Source organism: Embiotoca jacksoni, unplaced genomic scaffold, assembly GCF_022577435.1.
Source record: "Embiotoca jacksoni isolate LCO1_2020_lvr unplaced genomic scaffold, fEmbJac1.0.p SCAF_18, whole genome shotgun sequence".
Classification (NCBI taxonomy): Eukaryota; Metazoa; Chordata; class Actinopteri; family Embiotocidae; genus Embiotoca; species Embiotoca jacksoni.
The window spans coordinates 8,698,320-8,714,228 of NW_027185318.1; the positions used below are offsets into that span (position 1 = coordinate 8,698,320).

At 44.9% G+C, this 15,909-nt stretch overlaps 2 protein-coding genes across 4 annotated transcripts; both read left to right on the top strand.

The window, feature by feature from the left end:
- The first annotated feature begins 265 nt into the window (after positions 1-265).
- On the top strand, positions 266-5,649 carry LOC138200111 (obg-like ATPase 1). The gene is made up of 11 exons (XM_069152578.1): positions 266-335; positions 690-787; positions 905-1,046; positions 1,166-1,295; positions 2,125-2,300; positions 2,407-2,487; positions 3,100-3,197; positions 3,294-3,437; positions 3,867-3,963; positions 4,195-4,317; positions 4,455-5,649. The coding sequence occupies exons 2-11, from the start codon at positions 690-692 to the stop codon at positions 4,554-4,556; spliced, it is 1,191 nt and encodes a 396-aa protein (XP_069008679.1). The 5' UTR covers positions 266-335; the 3' UTR covers positions 4,557-5,649.
- A 1,578-nt stretch (positions 5,650-7,227) lies between these two features.
- On the top strand, positions 7,228-14,359 carry LOC138200110 (transcription factor Sp3-like). 3 transcript variants are annotated; one of them, XM_069152576.1, is made up of 9 exons: positions 7,228-7,390; positions 7,836-7,940; positions 8,767-8,997; positions 9,094-9,684; positions 10,909-11,118; positions 11,260-11,464; positions 11,605-11,794; positions 12,122-12,318; positions 12,755-14,359. In XM_069152576.1, the coding sequence occupies exons 2-9, from the start codon at positions 7,872-7,874 to the stop codon at positions 13,024-13,026; spliced, it is 1,965 nt and encodes a 654-aa protein (XP_069008677.1). In that variant the 5' UTR covers positions 7,228-7,390; positions 7,836-7,871; the 3' UTR covers positions 13,027-14,359. The 3 variants fall into 3 exon arrangements, with proteins under 3 accessions (XP_069008677.1, XP_069008676.1, XP_069008678.1); XM_069152575.1 differs by having other exon boundaries at positions 7,228-7,348; XM_069152577.1 differs by lacking the exon at positions 7,836-7,940 and having other exon boundaries at positions 7,228-7,348.
- The last annotated feature ends 1,550 nt before the right edge of the window (positions 14,360-15,909 follow it).

Consider the following 15,909-nt stretch of genomic DNA (forward strand, 5'->3'; position numbering starts at 1 on the left):
GGAAGACAGACAGCAGAGTAATAACAAAAAAAATAATATATATATATATATATATCAGCCGATTTAAAGTGTATATGCACTAAAAATGTAGGACATGCAATTTTAAAGCAGACAATTAAAACTCAGTGTCTAGATATTTGATTTGGTAAAGTGAGTCGGTCAACGTGTCTGTGACGCGCCGTTTCGGCTCTCCCATCTGACCAATCAGAGGCCCCTCACGTCAAAACGCTTCCGCTTTGTTTTTTTTCCTCTCCGAGCTGTCTTTTCAGTGGAGCGGCGGTGTGAGCAGATATCGGGAGTGGTGGAGAACACGCAACAAAAAAATAGACATAAAGGTAGCAAAAGAGTCGATTTCTCAGCAAAATAGTTTTCAGACCTTTTTTTTTTTTTTTTTTTAACGAGTGAACAAATGCAGACAGGAATGTTTGTTTAAATCAGATATATTCTGGGCTTTCGCGTGGCGAGCCTCGGCTCCAGTTAGCCAGCAGCTAACTTTAGCATGTTGCGTTTGAATGACCGAGCTGCCTTCTGCACGTTTTTTTTTTTTTTTTCCAGTGGAGCCAGTCAAGCAGACTGGAGGCACAAAGTGATTCACTTTTAGCGTCACCGGTTTAAAAAAAGAAGAAGCGTGGTGTCCAATATTTTTTGTCTCGTGATTGTAACCAGCTTTTGTTTTGAACTTGTCTCAGATGCCTCCGAAAAAGGGAGAAGCCCCGAAACAGCCTCCATTAATCGGACGATTCGGAACTTCTCTGAAAATCGGGATTGTGGGATTACCTAATGTCGGGTAAGAGCGCGTTACAAGAAACGTGACTATTCGTATGTCGTATTTTTGTCAGGGGTGAAAGGAAACGAGTGTTGGGGGTCCTCCTTTCTGTTGACACTCTCCTTGACTCTGTTGCAGGAAATCCACCTTCTTCAATGTGTTGACCAAAAGCCAAGCCGCTGCCGAAAACTTCCCCTTCTGCACGATAGACCCAAATGAGAGCAGGGTACCGGTCCCCGATGATCGCTTTGATTTCCTATGCCAGTACCACAAACCAGTCAGTGTGTGTGTGTGTGTGTGTGTGTGTGTGTGTGTACACCGACAGCTGATGTAACTCACCCAACACATCAATGGATTTCTCGCTCATCGATCATTCTTCCGTCTCTTTTTGTCTCCCCTAGTAAGGTGCCCGCTTTCCTAAACGTTGTGGACATTGCTGGTCTGGTGAAGGGAGCTCATTGCGGACAGGGACTCGGAAACGCCTTCCTTTCCCACATCAGCGCCTGTGACGGCATCTTCCACATGACCCGTGAGTTGTCGTTGGTACTGCAGCTGCCGTAAAGCGACAAACCCAACAGGAGAGCACAGGTGTCCCGGGAGCGCAAGGCCGGAGGCATTACTGCACTTCTTAAAGGGGAATAAGGCCCACTTTAAAAAAAAAACAACAACTCTTGTCATGTTATTCCTGTAACAACACTGCTTTACAGGGTTTTCGCTCCTATTGTAAGGTTTAGGTGCAGCACCAAATTATTGTGGAGAGCATCAAATTAACTAAATGACTTTTCCCCTGATCTGATGGTTGTATTTGTTTCCTGGAGAACTTCTTTAACAAGTTTTTGTCTTTAGGCTGTGTGGGTGTTGTTTGTTCATTATCTGCTCTAGATGTTCCACTTTTCTTCTTTTTAAAGTTTTATACAGATATGGTAGTAATAATAATGGTGTGAAATTGCAGAATTTGTATTGAAAAGTTACAAGATATGTGCACCTAAGTCTTACACAAACACTGCTGTAATCAAAGTACTCTCTGATAGTGCTGTAAAGAATCCGTGGCCAGCTGTCAGTTATTGACAGCTGGCAATGAAGGCCTTGTTCTTTGAGCAAGTTTCTAATATGAATGCCGTTTTGATCATTTTAGACTTATTTTATTTAGCAAAAAGTCTTGTACAGCTGCATTGGGTGAAAACAATTCAAACAGCGTTCAGTCCAAGTATTTTGTAAAGCTAGAATTTATTGTTTCAGTCATTTTTCAAGCAAAAACGCCAATGATTTTCTGGTTTCCGCTTCTCCGATGTGATGTCTTTTCTTGGATTTATATAATTGTATTTATCACAGGCTGCCAACGCTTGTGTGTTTTTAAGGTGCGTTTGACGATGAGGATATTATCCACGTGGAGGGCAACGTTGACCCAGTGAGGGACATTGAAATAATCCATGAGGAGCTGCGACTAAAGGACGAGGAAACGATCGCCCCGATCATCGACAAACTGGAGAAGACCGCCGTCAGAGGAAGCGACAAGAAACTCAAACCTGAATATGTAAGTCAAGTGTGTTCATGCATCTTGTTGTCCTGTTTCACATTTGCGTCGCTGCTCGAGTGAAAAAGTGTTTCTCCGTCACCTGACCCGCTGCTCGGTGCTTCAGGATATCATGGTGAAGATAAGGAGCTGGGTGGTGGATGAGAAGAAACCCGTCCGATTTTACCATGACTGGAACGACAAAGAGGTAACGATGTTTGTATTGTGTTCGTGTGATGCGTTTGGAAGTGATTAGTCCCCCATTTTAAATGCACTTTGGATGCAACAAGACGATGTCATTTAAAAGATCGTCAGTCAAACTTCAAATGCTAGAAAATAACGCGGAAGTGTGATGTTTCTGTTAGTTTCGTCCTGCTATTTTTATACAGATGAATGAAAACGATACTGCAAAAAGACCGCAGTAAGCTCAAATAATAATGACCTAGAGATTATGTAATAGTCGGGACAGACCTGCCTGTGCTTAGTGTAAAGACTTTGTGATCTTTTCATGGTTTTATTTTATTTATTTATAAAAAAAAAAAATTTCCCTTTTAAAATATATAACGCCAGGTACATGGAAACACAGAGATTGGCATATGATGTAATTTTGCTTTCTCTCTCAGTGGGTTGTTTTACTGTAAAACAAAGTTATCTTTTTGGTCTTTACTGCATGAATAGATGAGACTCACTGGGATAAAATGTCCATTATCTTTTCAGTCACATAACGTATGTCCCTGAGAAAATATTTGAAATGTCTTTTTCAGAAATAAACTCCTGATTTTTTTTAAAAAAAAAATTTAAATTATTATTCTCTCCACAGATTGAGGTACTGAACAAATACCTATTTCTGACATCCAAGCCCATGATCTACCTGGTTAATCTCTCAGAGAAGGATTACATCCGAAAAAAGAACAAGTGGTATGTTTGCTGTGTGTAGATTAGATTATTATTTCGGTTGCTTGGAGGTCTCTCTGATCCCTCAGAATAACTGCCCCTGCTGCCTGTTTTTTTCAGGTTGGCAAAGATCAAGGAGTGGGTAGATGCTCATGATCCCGGTGCTCTCGTCATTCCTGTGAGTGGAGCTCTGGAGTCTAAACTGCTGGACATGGAGGAAGAGGAGGAGAAGAAGAAATACTGCGAGGAACAGAAGACGCAGAGGTCAGACAAAAACTCGCCACATCACCAAAAGAATCTGTTTTTATCAGGTTCTCGTTTTTTGTGATTAGTCTTCCAGTTATTCATACGATTCATACATTCAGTCTATCAAATATTCTTCCTAACTTGTGAAGGTTCAATCAACAGTCCAAAATACAAAGATATTCAGTTTAAAAACAAAACGTGAGCGGCAAACCCTAAAATTGACTCTGTATATATAAACAGGTCAGTAACAAGTTGATTCAAATAATTGATTTGTGTTCTTAAAATAAATCAAATTAATTTGTTCTTAAAATAACTCGACCATACTTGTTCAAACAAATTAAAGATGTTTAGCTTTAATCGTTAAATACACCTTTTAAAAATAAACTGTACGTTTGCTTAAGCTGCTTCATCATAACTAGTTATTCTTATTGGTCTGTGTGTCTCTAGTGTTTTAACCAAAATAATAAAGGCCGGCTATGCAGCACTGCAGCTGGAATACTTCTTCACAGCGGGACCAGATGAGGTGCGAGCATGGACCGTCAGGGTGAGTGAAAATACACTCGTATGCATACGAGAATGTAATTGAATCCTGCTTTTTAAAGATTTTTTTTTATTTATTTCATGCGTTTCTCTTCGGTTGAACTGTTTTTGAACTCAAATCATCGACATCACATATTGATCATATCGGGATACAAACCCTTGTGCTGAGGTTTGTTCTCTTGGTATAGTTCAGATAATGTGTTTTGAGATTGTCTGTTCTGCCGTGCTCCAACAGAAAGGTAGCAAGGCTCCGCAAGCTGCCGGAAAGATCCATACTGACTTTGAGAAAGGCTTCATCATGGCTGAAGTGATGAAGTACATCGACTTCAAAGAAGAGGGCAGTGAAAATGCAGCCAAGGTGGGTGTTTGTGTGGAGCCTATTTATATGCCTGAATCGCTGCTAGGTTGTATTCCCGTTGATAACCGTTGAATCTTTGGGAAACATTGAATGCAATTACAATATTCCGTCTTTGATTTAATCTTTTTCTGTCTCAGGCTGCCGGGAAGTACAGGCAGCAGGGCAGGAACTACATCGTGGAGGACGGGGACATTATCTTTTTCAAATTCAACACACCCAATGCACCGAAAAAGAAATAAGGAGACCATGCGATCACCAGGGGGAGAACTCAGAATACAGTTTAGTCGGGCCCCCGGGGAGCTGCGCTGTCTGCTAGTTTTCCAATTACTCTTTTAAATTCAATGGATCCACTCACGGCCACAGTCTTCTGTTAACGTGATTACGATCAAATGATACATTCAAATGTTCAAACCAGTCTTCTTCTTTTTTTTTTTTTTTTACCAAACCATGTTGGAGGGAAGGTGGAACTTAAAGGAAAATTATATAGGGAACTGCAGTACAATGCACATTTTCTTTTGTAATAATTCTGCCACTGTTCATGTGATTTGAACCTGCGTGACGCTGTTTTGATGTTAAGTGAAAAAGCTCCCGTGAAAGAAGTTTTTCTGTTGCAGTTTATCTCAGAAAATCTGAGTAATAACGGCTGATGAATAGATGAGCCTCCTAATTAGTGCTTTATTAAAGACTGCGCTGGATCAGTAAATCTCTAATGAGTGTTAAGTCACAGTCTGATGCAGATTAATTGGTTTTAGATCTCTTCCCTTAAAATTAAAAAGGAAACTCAAATTTCGAAATTAATTGAAGCCTTCCCTTAATTACCCTTTTATGGTCCGCACAGCAAAGCTACAAGACTCCGTGTTGACCGAACATGACTAACATTTCTACACCGAAGAGAACGAAAACCGTCAAGTCAGTGTTTCACTGGGTCGGACTGTATTGTGTTGCGAGCTGGAGAGACATTGTTATTTTAGAAAGAGCAAAGCCGGCCTCCCTGGCAGCCTGATCAGACACCTGAACAGAGAATGATGTTATACAATCTGCTTTTATTGACTTACTTTGGGCTGGTTTAAAAAAAAAAAAAAAAAAAAAGATCTCCACCCTGCGTAATGAGACAATGCTTCTTTGTGGATCATCTGGACTGGACACATTGTGCTTCACTGCTTCCACAGTGTGAATGTCTTTTATTTTCCAAGAGTGCTCACCATCTCCTCGTCAAACATTGTGCCACACTTCGGAGTAAAACAGAAATCTTTTTAACCTAAGGGAGCCAATATATAATAAATATCACTCTCATCAATATGCACGTCTCAATAAATCGAGATAACCCCGTCATTCTGTTGTGTGTTTATACATCTCTTTTGTGTGTCGGAGACAAAACTCACAACAATGAGTGAGAGCAAGACTTAGTTTAATTATAATACATTTATTGCAATTGTTAATTCAATTACTTGTCTTCATTTTAAAGTAAAAAAAAAAAAAATCATTAATCACACTGCAGCAAAATTACAGAGTTCCTTGTTTTCATTTTATTTGAATAGAACTAGGTCAAAGAAAGTTGTTTTTAAAAAAAAATCTAAGCGTACTTTTAAGCTTGAACACATTAAAGCTCTTTGGGACAAAACATTTGACCATTTCACCTGCTGAGGCAGATTGTGTGATGCAGTCGATATCTCAGAACAGCTACTGAATGGACTTTTGGGTGAGTTCACTGCCTTACCATGTACAGTTTCCACTTTGTACTGAAAAGTTTTGTATGGAATTATCATTTGAAAATAATTTCAAAAAAAAAAAAAATCAAATCATTGATTTGAAAAAAAAAACATCTTTTTGACCCCATTTAATGTTGCAACGTTGGCTTCGTCTCATTCGTCCTCATGTCTCTTCTGCATTTAATTTGAATAGTTTCACATCTCTTTCTGGGACAGGCTATATATTACATTGCTGGGATAAAACCCGGAGCCCCCCCCTGACTCCTTGGGCCCCCTGGTTATACCCAAAAGGCCAGTTCAGTATGACCTTAAGTGGAAACTTGATTTAAATGTTCCTTTTTAATTCTTTACTGTCCGTGTTGCATTATACATTTAAACTTTAAATACATTATATGATTTTGCAGCTTGTTGTGAGACAATATTCCCCTGCTATGATTTAGCTGAACAATAACCAGTTCATATGGGCACGGAAAGACTAAAACTTTTGCATCTTGAAACACTTGAGTGCATTTTGTTTTGAGAATCTTAGTTTGCCCAAAGATGAGTTGAAATTACGTAAAAAGAGGCACTTTCGAATCTTAATGGAAATTATTTAATTAACCGGTTAGTTTAAGGCTGAAAAACAAAAAAAAACAAGAAAAAATTAAATCGTGCCTGGTTGTAATAAAATGTAGGACATCTGATGATTTACAGCGAACTTAAATACTCAAAACTTTAAAAAAAAAAAAAAAAAAAAAAACCAAAACGGTTTCTCGTTGCAACGTCTGTTACAATTAGCGCGGAAAAAAAAAAAAAGGCAACGCATTAAAACAATTAAAATGCCGAATGCGAAACTTTATTTTCCATGAAATGATGAAAAAAAAAAAAAAAAAGTGTACTTTATGTACCGACAGCGAAGCATTTCCAAGTATTTGTCGAAATTTCGACAACTGCATTCCTCCTTCTCGTTCTCGTTCGACAAACAGGAAACACAACGTCCCCTACAAAATAAAAAAAAAAAATAAAAAAAAAATTTGATTGGCACCCGAGCTCGGCCACTGACGTCTCACCGGAGCTGCCGCTCAGCCAATGGCGCGAGACAAGAAGGGCGGGACGTCCTGTAATGCGATGCAAATTGGACGGTCAAGCGTGTTAGTCCCACCTTTTTGTGTTTCCCGCACCGTCAATCAAAATAGAAAAAAGAAAAAAAAAAAAAAAAAAAAAAAAAAAAAATCGACCCGAATTCACCGATCAACACTAGCCCGCCTTTGATAAAATAATCATGTTCGGAGTTTAGTTGATCCGATAAATCCTCCCGGTTACTACCACTCCCGCCGTAACCGGTACGTAAACATTTAGCGCGTCGAAACGTGCAACTTAAATCGGTGAGTTTTGTTTGAAGGGAAAGCGAGCTGCGTCTTTTTTTTTTTTTTTCTTTTTTTTTTTTTTTTTATCTTCTCTGCTTTGCTAACGAGGCTAGATATGGTTAGCTGACCGAGCTAGCTTTAGCCGCGGAGTTGACAAAGTAAACAGTCGGTCTTGGGCCGAGAGGAGGAGGAGGGGAGAGAGAGAGAGAGGTGGGGGTGGGTGGTGGTGGTGGTGGTGGTGGTGTCACCTAAAAAAAAAAAAAAAAACAACAAAAATCTCCCGAGGCGAAGTTGTTGGGGAGTTTTCGCGATCGGCTCCTTTTTGGACCCGGAGAGTGGGGATGCTTTTCGAGCTTTTGTGGCGGCAGCGAGGGGGTTGAAGATTACGGAGTTTTTTTTTTTTTTTTTTTTCTCGCTGAGTTTCCCTCTCTCTCTCTCTCTCTCTCTCTCTCTCTCCGCTTAGCGCCAGAGCAGCCTCCTGAAAACAAGGGAGAAAGAAATGGCGTCCGCGGACGTGGACAGCAGTCAAAGCGAGTTTTTGCAACCCGGCGGCGCGGCGGAAACGCAGGTATCCCGACATTTTTTTTTTTTCGAGCTCGTCTTGTCTGGGCTCCGCTTTCGATTTCTGGTTGTGTTGGGGGTTTTTTTTTGTTGGTTTTTTGGGTTTTTTTGAGAGCGAGAGCGAGAGCACGGAGGAGTTCACACGTTTTTAAAAAAAAAAAAAAAAAAAAATGTTTTTGTGATGGCACGGGGTGAAAGCCGTAACACTTCCTGTGTTCCCCCTCAATAACGGCCACCCACTTTTTTTTTACCCCTTGTAAAACCCGCCCATAGTGGGTAGGACGCTGAAAGTCAGTCACTTGGGTCGGCTCGCCGGGAGATAGCCGGAGTGGTGCCTCGGGGCTCGGGGGAGGGAGGGAGAGGTGTCGTCGATGTGGCGGAGATAGCGTCCGTAATCAAAACAGTAGCGTTCAATTGTGTTGTAATAGCCACCCATCCCCCACACACACCCTTGCTCGCCACCATTTCTGAGCCGGTTATCTTCACTCACTCTCTCTGTGTGTGTGTGTGTGTGTGTGTGTGTGTGTGTGTGTGTGTGTGTGTGTGTGTTGGTGGTTGCATCTGTCTTGTGACTATTTTATTCTCCTTTCTCTGCATCGGGGTAAATTCTGCACGATTCCCCCCACCCACCACACACACACACACACACACACACCGCCCCTGCTTTACTACCGTTCTCGTATATATCTGAACACTTGTCTGATTTACAGACATACAGCCACGGCTGCTTCCCCCTGATCCCAATCCGAAGCCGAGATGAATCACCGTCCTCCCTGTGGAAAGTGCGATCTGTGTCCCTGCTAATCTTTTAAGTTTTCGATTGGGTCCCCCAGACGACAGACATGTCAGCCATCCAGTTGACGGGCTCGGACCGGTGGGAGGTGTTGACCCCCGTCTCGGCCGGGAAAGAAGACCACGGAGTCGTTCACATCCCCAACTCCGGGATCGTCACGTCCAACGGGCAGTACGTGCTTCCCATCGGGAGCCTTCCCAACCAGCCCATCTACGTCACGGCGTCTGGGACTGAGGCTGCAGCCAACGGCGTGTCGGGTATTCAGTATCAGGTAAAGGAAAAGAAAAGAGGCAAAACGCACCGTTTCAGGTGTTCTGTTGTGTTCAGGGCGACGACCCGCGCTCAAAGCCGTCCTCTCGTCTTCCAGGTCATCCCCCAAATCCAAAATGCAGACGGGACGCTGGCGGGATTCCAGACGCAGGGGTTGGACGACGGCACGGGGCAGATCCAGCTCCTCCAAGACGGCAGCCAGGGCAGCATCGGGATCAGCTGCGCCACGACGGCGGGCACAGACATCCTGACGCAGGCGGGGCAAGTTCAGTCGATCCAAGGCGTCTCGTTGGCCGGCGGCTCGGCGTACACCAGCACGGTGCCCGTAGGGTTGCCCGGCAACATAACGTTCGTCCCTATAAACAGTGTGGATCTGGAGTCACTGGGGCTGACCGGAGCGCACACGGTCCCCATCGCAACGGGAGTAACGCCCGAAGGCCAGCTGATCATGAGCGGCCAGGACGCCGGCGGCAAACAGTCGCTGGTGACGGTCAGCGACCCCGGCGGCAACCAAGAGCTCTACGTGCCGACCACCACCGCCGCCTCCTCCTCCTCCAACTCCTCCCACCTCCCCGAGACCATCGACGGCACCGGGGTCCTCACCCAAGCGACCGCCGTGTCCGCGGGCGTGTGCGACCCCTCGTCCTCCGCGAACTTCAACTCCCACAACCACATGCAGCAAATCCAGGTCAGCACGTGACTTTTAACATCACGGTCGACACGTCCGTCCGGGCCTCTCAAACCCTCTGAACCGAACAACGCGGTCCACATTCGGGAGAGCCCCGCTGCGCTGGTTCTGGTCAAACCGTCTGCAGCAGAGATTTGGAAGCAGGCCGTTACTGAAAGCAAAAAAAAAAAAAAAAAAATCTGCTCTTATTTATAGTCTTGTTTATTCATTATTAGATCAAATATTCTTCAGTTTCAATCAAATGTTGCCAATTTCAGCGGACGCTCTTGTACAAGTTTGGCTTCCTTCATTTTAAATGGAAAGGGTTTTTGTAGAGAAATAGCTTAAGCACGATTTTGCAATATTGTGACACGAGACCAGATGAGGTCTTTAGATTTTGGATATTATAACGTCATCACGCGTCTCAATTGTTGTCAGTTACTGTTTTTTTTTTTTAAAAGCTGCATGGCAGTAACGTGATGGAATTCTCCGAATTTACTCGACTGTTCTCGCCGTTGTATGATTTGCCTCGACTCACTCAGTCGTTACATCCACACGAGTTACACCCTCTCATATGTTGTTAAAGCACCGACGTCATCTCTACAAAATCGTAGGATTTCCAAAATGAATGTATTTGGTTCGAGATATCGCGACGTCTAAATTTGTCCCCGTGTCGTTCAGCCCCGAAACGGAATTAACATCCTGAAATTTCAAAAGACGCGCAGCCCTGGCGATGAAGTAGACATTTTAAGATTGGGTTGTTGTTGTTGTTTTTTCCTCACCGTTTTAAGGTCGCATTTTTAACGTTGACTCTGTATTTAAAGTTGGCAAATTCCACTTTATGCCTGTTGAAGCTTCAGCTGTGTCTGATACGTATCCCAGATTTCCAAGAGTTTATTTAAATCTACCACGCTCGGTAGATTTGCTTCCTGGTGTGTGTGTGTGTGTGTGTGTGTGTGTGTGTGTGTGTGTGTGTGTGTGTGCGCGCGCGCTCGTTGTTGGTTTCCTGCCCGGCACATGCTGATCTACTGTATGACAATAATCGAAGGTGGTACATTCATGTGCAGCAATGCCGTTGTGTAACCAGCCCTCAGACGGTGAAGAACCTTCCAAATTTATTGACACGTCCGAGGCTCACTATTTGCTACAGAAAGTCCAAGAGACGCACGACACGACATGGAAGCTACCTTTTTCTGCCCCCCGTTGCGTGCGATTGTGAGTAACTTTGCGCTTCGCCACCCGCAGGTGTCATCCTGCAACGCCACTACTATCTCGCATCCCATCCTGCAGCTGTCCGGGGACAGTCAGGCCCACATAGCCCAGGTGGCTCAGGGCCAGGACCTGAACGCAGCAGGTCAGACACTACAGAGCGTGCAGCTGGTTAACCCCGGGACCTTCCTCATCCAGGCCCAAACTGTCACAGCTACCGGACAGATCCAGTGGCAGACCTTCCAGGTAAGAAAGCGTTTTACTGTTTCGAAGCTTCGCGCGATCACGCTGACGTGGGGGTGGGTGGGGGGGGGGGGAGGGGGGGAAACCCGCGCCGCGCCGCGAGCGATTTACGAAATGACCGAAAGGGTCCCGTCTCATCTCCAGGTTCAGGGCGTCCAGTCACTCCAGGGGCTCCAGTTGCCGCACGGCCAGGGCCAGGCCCAGCAGTTGACCTTAGCCCCGGTCCAGACCCTCCCCATGGGCCAGACGGGTCAAGTCAGCCTACCCAACCTCCAGACGGTCACGGTGAACTCCGTAACACAAGCTGGAGTTCAATACACACACGGAGAGGATGGAGGTAGTCCAATTGGTACGACCACACGGAGAAATCTTCGTTTTTTTTTTATTTTTTTTATTTTTTTTTTACGTCTTAAATTGCGCATTATGGAATCCCTTTTTTTTTTTTTTAAAAAGTCCTCCTCGGGTCGGCTTCTTTCTCCCGCGGTTCAGGTATCCAGATAAAGGAGGAGCCGGACTCGGAGGAGTGGCAGCTGAGCGGGGACTCCACGCTGAACTCCAGCGACCTGAACAACCTGCGCGTTCAGATGGGAGACGAGGACATAGACGCGCCGAGCGGGGAGGGCAAGAGGCTCCGCAGGGTCGCCTGCACCTGCCCCAACTGCAAAGAGTCAGGAGGAAGGTGGGCGTCCCAAAACACACACACACACACACACACACACACACACACACACACACACACACACACACACACACACACACACAGCGGGAGGCGAAGGTGTTCAGCTCACCTTCGTCCAACAAAAGTACCAAAAAAAAAAATTAACTGGATCGTACCTACAAACGTAAAACAAAAGTCGGACACACGTTTACCCCGTCCTAAAAAAAAGTTCATTTAAGCGTCATAAATACCGTAAAAGTAAAAAAAAAAAAAAAAATGACATCGCGACCGTGTTCGGCCGTTTTCCTTTGCGCATCAGTTTGCAAATATTTCCCCTTCGTCTCACAGAGGTTCGGGCATGGGGAAGAAGAAGCAGCACATCTGTCACATCGCCGGCTGCGGTAAGGTTTACGGCAAGACGTCCCACCTGCGAGCTCACCTGCGCTGGCACAGCGGCGAGAGACCGTTCGTCTGCAACTGGATGTTCTGCGGGAAGAGGTTCACCAGGAGCGACGAGCTGCAGAGACACCGGAGAACACACACAGGTCAGATCACGGGGGCGGTGGTTGTTGTTGTTGTTTGTTTGTTTTATTTTTATTAAAACGTAAAAGTTAAGGAGAAGACTTTGATGCTCCGGCGCTTTCGCCGGTAAACGAATGTCTTCAAATGCAAATGAGGCGTTTCTTATTCAAATACGTTGATTTTACAAAAAACGCTTCCCGGAGCAGGATCCCGAACGCTCGACGCAGCCGGGCTCGGACCCCGGTGGATAAAGACCGGGACCGCTCCCCCGCCGCGCGTGAACGGCGCCGCTCGCCGTCCACGCGCGGCGGGGGGAGCGGTCCCGGGAGCTCCCGAACCCCCGCGCGCTTTCGTAACGGGTCTTCGCGAACGCTCTCCCAAAAATTAGGGTTGACAAATGGGACGCCGTGTCGAGTGCTCGCTTGTCTTTTGACGCCGGCGCGTCTCTGTTCCTCGCAGGAGAGAAGAAGTTTGTGTGCACGGAGTGCGCCAAGAGGTTCATGCGGAGCGACCACCTGGCCAAGCACATAAAGACTCACCAGAACAAAAAGGGCGGGGCGCCCTCCTCCACGTCTCCGCCCACCACCACCACCACCACCACCACCGACGCCGTCATCACCACCGACGGAACCACGCTCATCCTCCAGACTGCCACCGCCCACGACCTCGTAGCCAATCAGGAGATCCCTTTGCAGCTGGTCACCGTGGCGCCCGGTGAGGTCATGGAATGAGGGCGGGGGCGAACGGGGCGAGGCGGCTTTCTGAGAACTGGCCTATCACAGGGACCTCTTGGGCTTTTCTCTTCCCCCTCTTCCCTTTTTTTTTTTTTTGTTGTTTTTTTTTTGTTGTTTTTTTTTTTGTTTTTTTTTTTACATATGAATATATACGTAAATATATATGACAAATATATATATTTTAAGTAAGAGTTATCTTGACTTTATGTTTGTTTTTTGCAGTCTTTTTACAGGCCGGCAAAAAGAAATGACATTTAAATGTGGTCGCTATGTACACGCGCGTAAACACACACACACACACACACACACACACACACTAACACCACATGAATACTCAACACGATGAAATGCCTTATTTTGTATTATACTCTTGTATAATATGCTGGAGGTGCATGTGTTTTTTTAAGCTTTGCCGATGATGTAACTGTAACGGAGATAAATGTGTTTGTGAAACGGACGAGGAGCGTTTTTGGAAGAAGGAACAGGAAGTAGCGAACCTCTCTGGGACGATGGAGTTTTTAAACCTGCGGGGAGTTTCCGACAGAACCGGGGGCCCCTCTGTTCGAAGCAGCGCAGCATCCACTCCGAGCTGCTGCACCGCCGCTGCCGTTAGCGAACGCTTCGTGTTGTTTTTTTTGTCGTCGTCGTTTTTTTTGTTTGTTTGTTTGTTATTTTTTTTTTTTAAAGGACTATTTTAACATTTATGGACAAGCACTGATTCGGTTCGTTGCCGGGAGTTTTGAGACCGGCAGCATCAGCAGCCAACTAGCTCCGCGCAGAGACCGGAAACAGCCGGTCCGACTTCGTCCGGAGATTTATCAATCGGCACCCCCCCCCCCCCCCAAAAAAAGTTTGGATCTCAGCGACAAGCGGGGACTCCGGGAAGTAACTGCTCCTGGCTGAGACCCGGTCCGGCACCGCCGCCCCCCCCCCCCCCTCCACCCGGAGCGGCGAATTGTCCCCGAGTTGCACTTCGGTTCGCGGACGAACCGAACAAAACGAGATGCACGTTGGTGAGTTTCAGAGGTGCCGATTTTGTTTTCCTCTCGACGAAGAAAGGCCCGCTGTTGCTGTCCCGTTTCCAGTCTTTACGTTGACGGGAGCCGGCTGCTGACGGGGACTTTCACACTCACTCGGCCTACGAGACATCAAAACGCGTCTATTTTCCAACATCGACTCGCCCTTTTTTTTTTTTTTTCTTGACTAAATATGCAGCTGCTGTCGCGCCGCGCTGCTACAAGCAGAGCGGAGGTTCAGTCGGGGTTCAAGAGTAGGACGACGGTGCCACTGTTAACTGATCTGAAGTCTGCCGGGGGGGAGGGGGGGAATCAGATGCAAGCCGCTCGAGGAGGGGGGGGGGAGCAACTTCTTCCAGCATCTGGTCATCCTGAGCAGAACGTCCCACCTGTCCTAACGAGCACACACCGTCCCCTGTGCTCGTCCAACGTTTAACAAAAAAAAAACAAAAACAAAAAAAGACGCGTCTTTTATTTTTCTTTCTTTTTAGTGTATTTTTGTTGTAAATTCACATTTGTATTTCGGTTTTTCATGTCTTTTTTTTTGTTGTTTTGTTTTTGTTTTTTTTTGTTGTTGTTGTTGTTGCTGATCTGGGTGTCGTCTAAAATGAAAGCCACGCGAGGGCAGGGCTCCTCTTCGTCAGCTGCCGCGCACGGCCGCAGGAGAACGTGCACCAATGTTGCCATGTGAAGAAAACGGATGCAACAAATCAGCGGCCCTCGAGGGGCATTTTATTTTTTTATTTTTTTCTTTCGCGTGTCATCGAACATTCCAGTTGGGACACCAGACGTGGGATTTGTTTCGCAATAACTGCTCTGTTGGAGATACTCTGGTCAGACGTCACTCCTGTCAAAAGGAAACCAATCGCGCCATGTCGGTTTTTTTTTTTTTTAATTTCAATTAATGTAATCCCTTCCTCAGTTTGTCTTCATGTTTGTAGCATTCATTTACATGTCTATTATCTTATTTTCACATTGTTTATAGAAGCCATTACTTAGTTAACTGAATTTGTTGTATCAAAACCTTATTTTAAGTGATTTTTTTTTTTTTTTTTTTTTTTTTTTTTTTTTTTTTTTAAGAATTGGTGTAAAAATTGAATGTTACCTTTTGTAAAACCTTTTTTCAAATGGATCACAATAAAAGTCTGAAACCTTCCAGCAACAGGTTTTGTGTGTGGAGGGCCGGGACGAGGACGCCTCACACGTCGAGGTACGACTTGTTTTACATCGACTGTTTAAAACGTTATCTGGGCATTTTGCATGAATGAATGTTTTAACACTTGACCTGCGGGACGCGACCAGTTTTCGGATTTACGATTTTGAGCGAAGAAGGTGTTTTGTCCAAAATTGCGTCACGTCGGCATGTCGGATTTGCAATAGAGCGGCGGTTCTGTTTCAGAAACAATAGACAACAAAGTCAACTGTTTTGTGTTTGTCCCACGAACTAAACCAGGTGAACCTTTTCTACTAAAGTTTGCTGCTTTTACGTTAGAAAAAAAATGTACAAACTTACATTTGAAACGTTTGATTTTTCACCCACAAATGGCCTCAGAAAAATCCCTCTTTAGTGTCCAGCAATAGTCTGCCAACATAGAGGGGCTCCACTCGGTGCTGCTTTTCTGAACACGTGTGGATTCAAAAATACACACAAAAAAAAAACAGGATTTGTTTTGGCATGGGACAAAATCTTTGTTGACCGGTGTAATCTGTTTCAGACCGTGAGCTCTTTGTTTATGTCAGTTTGGTAATTTGCATTCCTAGCACTTGATTTCAACCGCGATCTCTTGTAGCTCTATAGACCATTTATACACAACATTTACGTATTCTCTATAACTTCCAGTTGTCTGCCTCTACTGTTTATTCT

Bases quoted from the DNA above. Each gene is read 5' to 3' on its own strand.
- LOC138200111 (XM_069152578.1), top strand. From the start codon at position 690: ATGCCTCCGAAAAAGGGAGAAGCCCCGAAACAGCCTCCATTAATCGGA. The intron at 788-904 runs GTAAGAGCGCGT...ACTCTGTTGCAG, and splicing joins GTGGGATTACCTAATGTCGG to GAAATCCACCTTCTTCAATG. The intron at 1,296-2,124 runs GTGAGTTGTCGT...TGTGTTTTTAAG, and splicing joins CGGCATCTTCCACATGACCC to GTGCGTTTGACGATGAGGAT.
- LOC138200110 (XM_069152576.1), top strand. From the start codon at position 7,872: ATGGCGTCCGCGGACGTGGACAGCAGTCAAAGCGAGTTTTTGCAACCC. The intron at 7,941-8,766 runs GTATCCCGACAT...TGGGTCCCCCAG, and splicing joins GCGGCGCGGCGGAAACGCAG to ACGACAGACATGTCAGCCAT. The intron at 9,685-10,908 runs GTCAGCACGTGA...CGCCACCCGCAG, and splicing joins ACCACATGCAGCAAATCCAG to GTGTCATCCTGCAACGCCAC.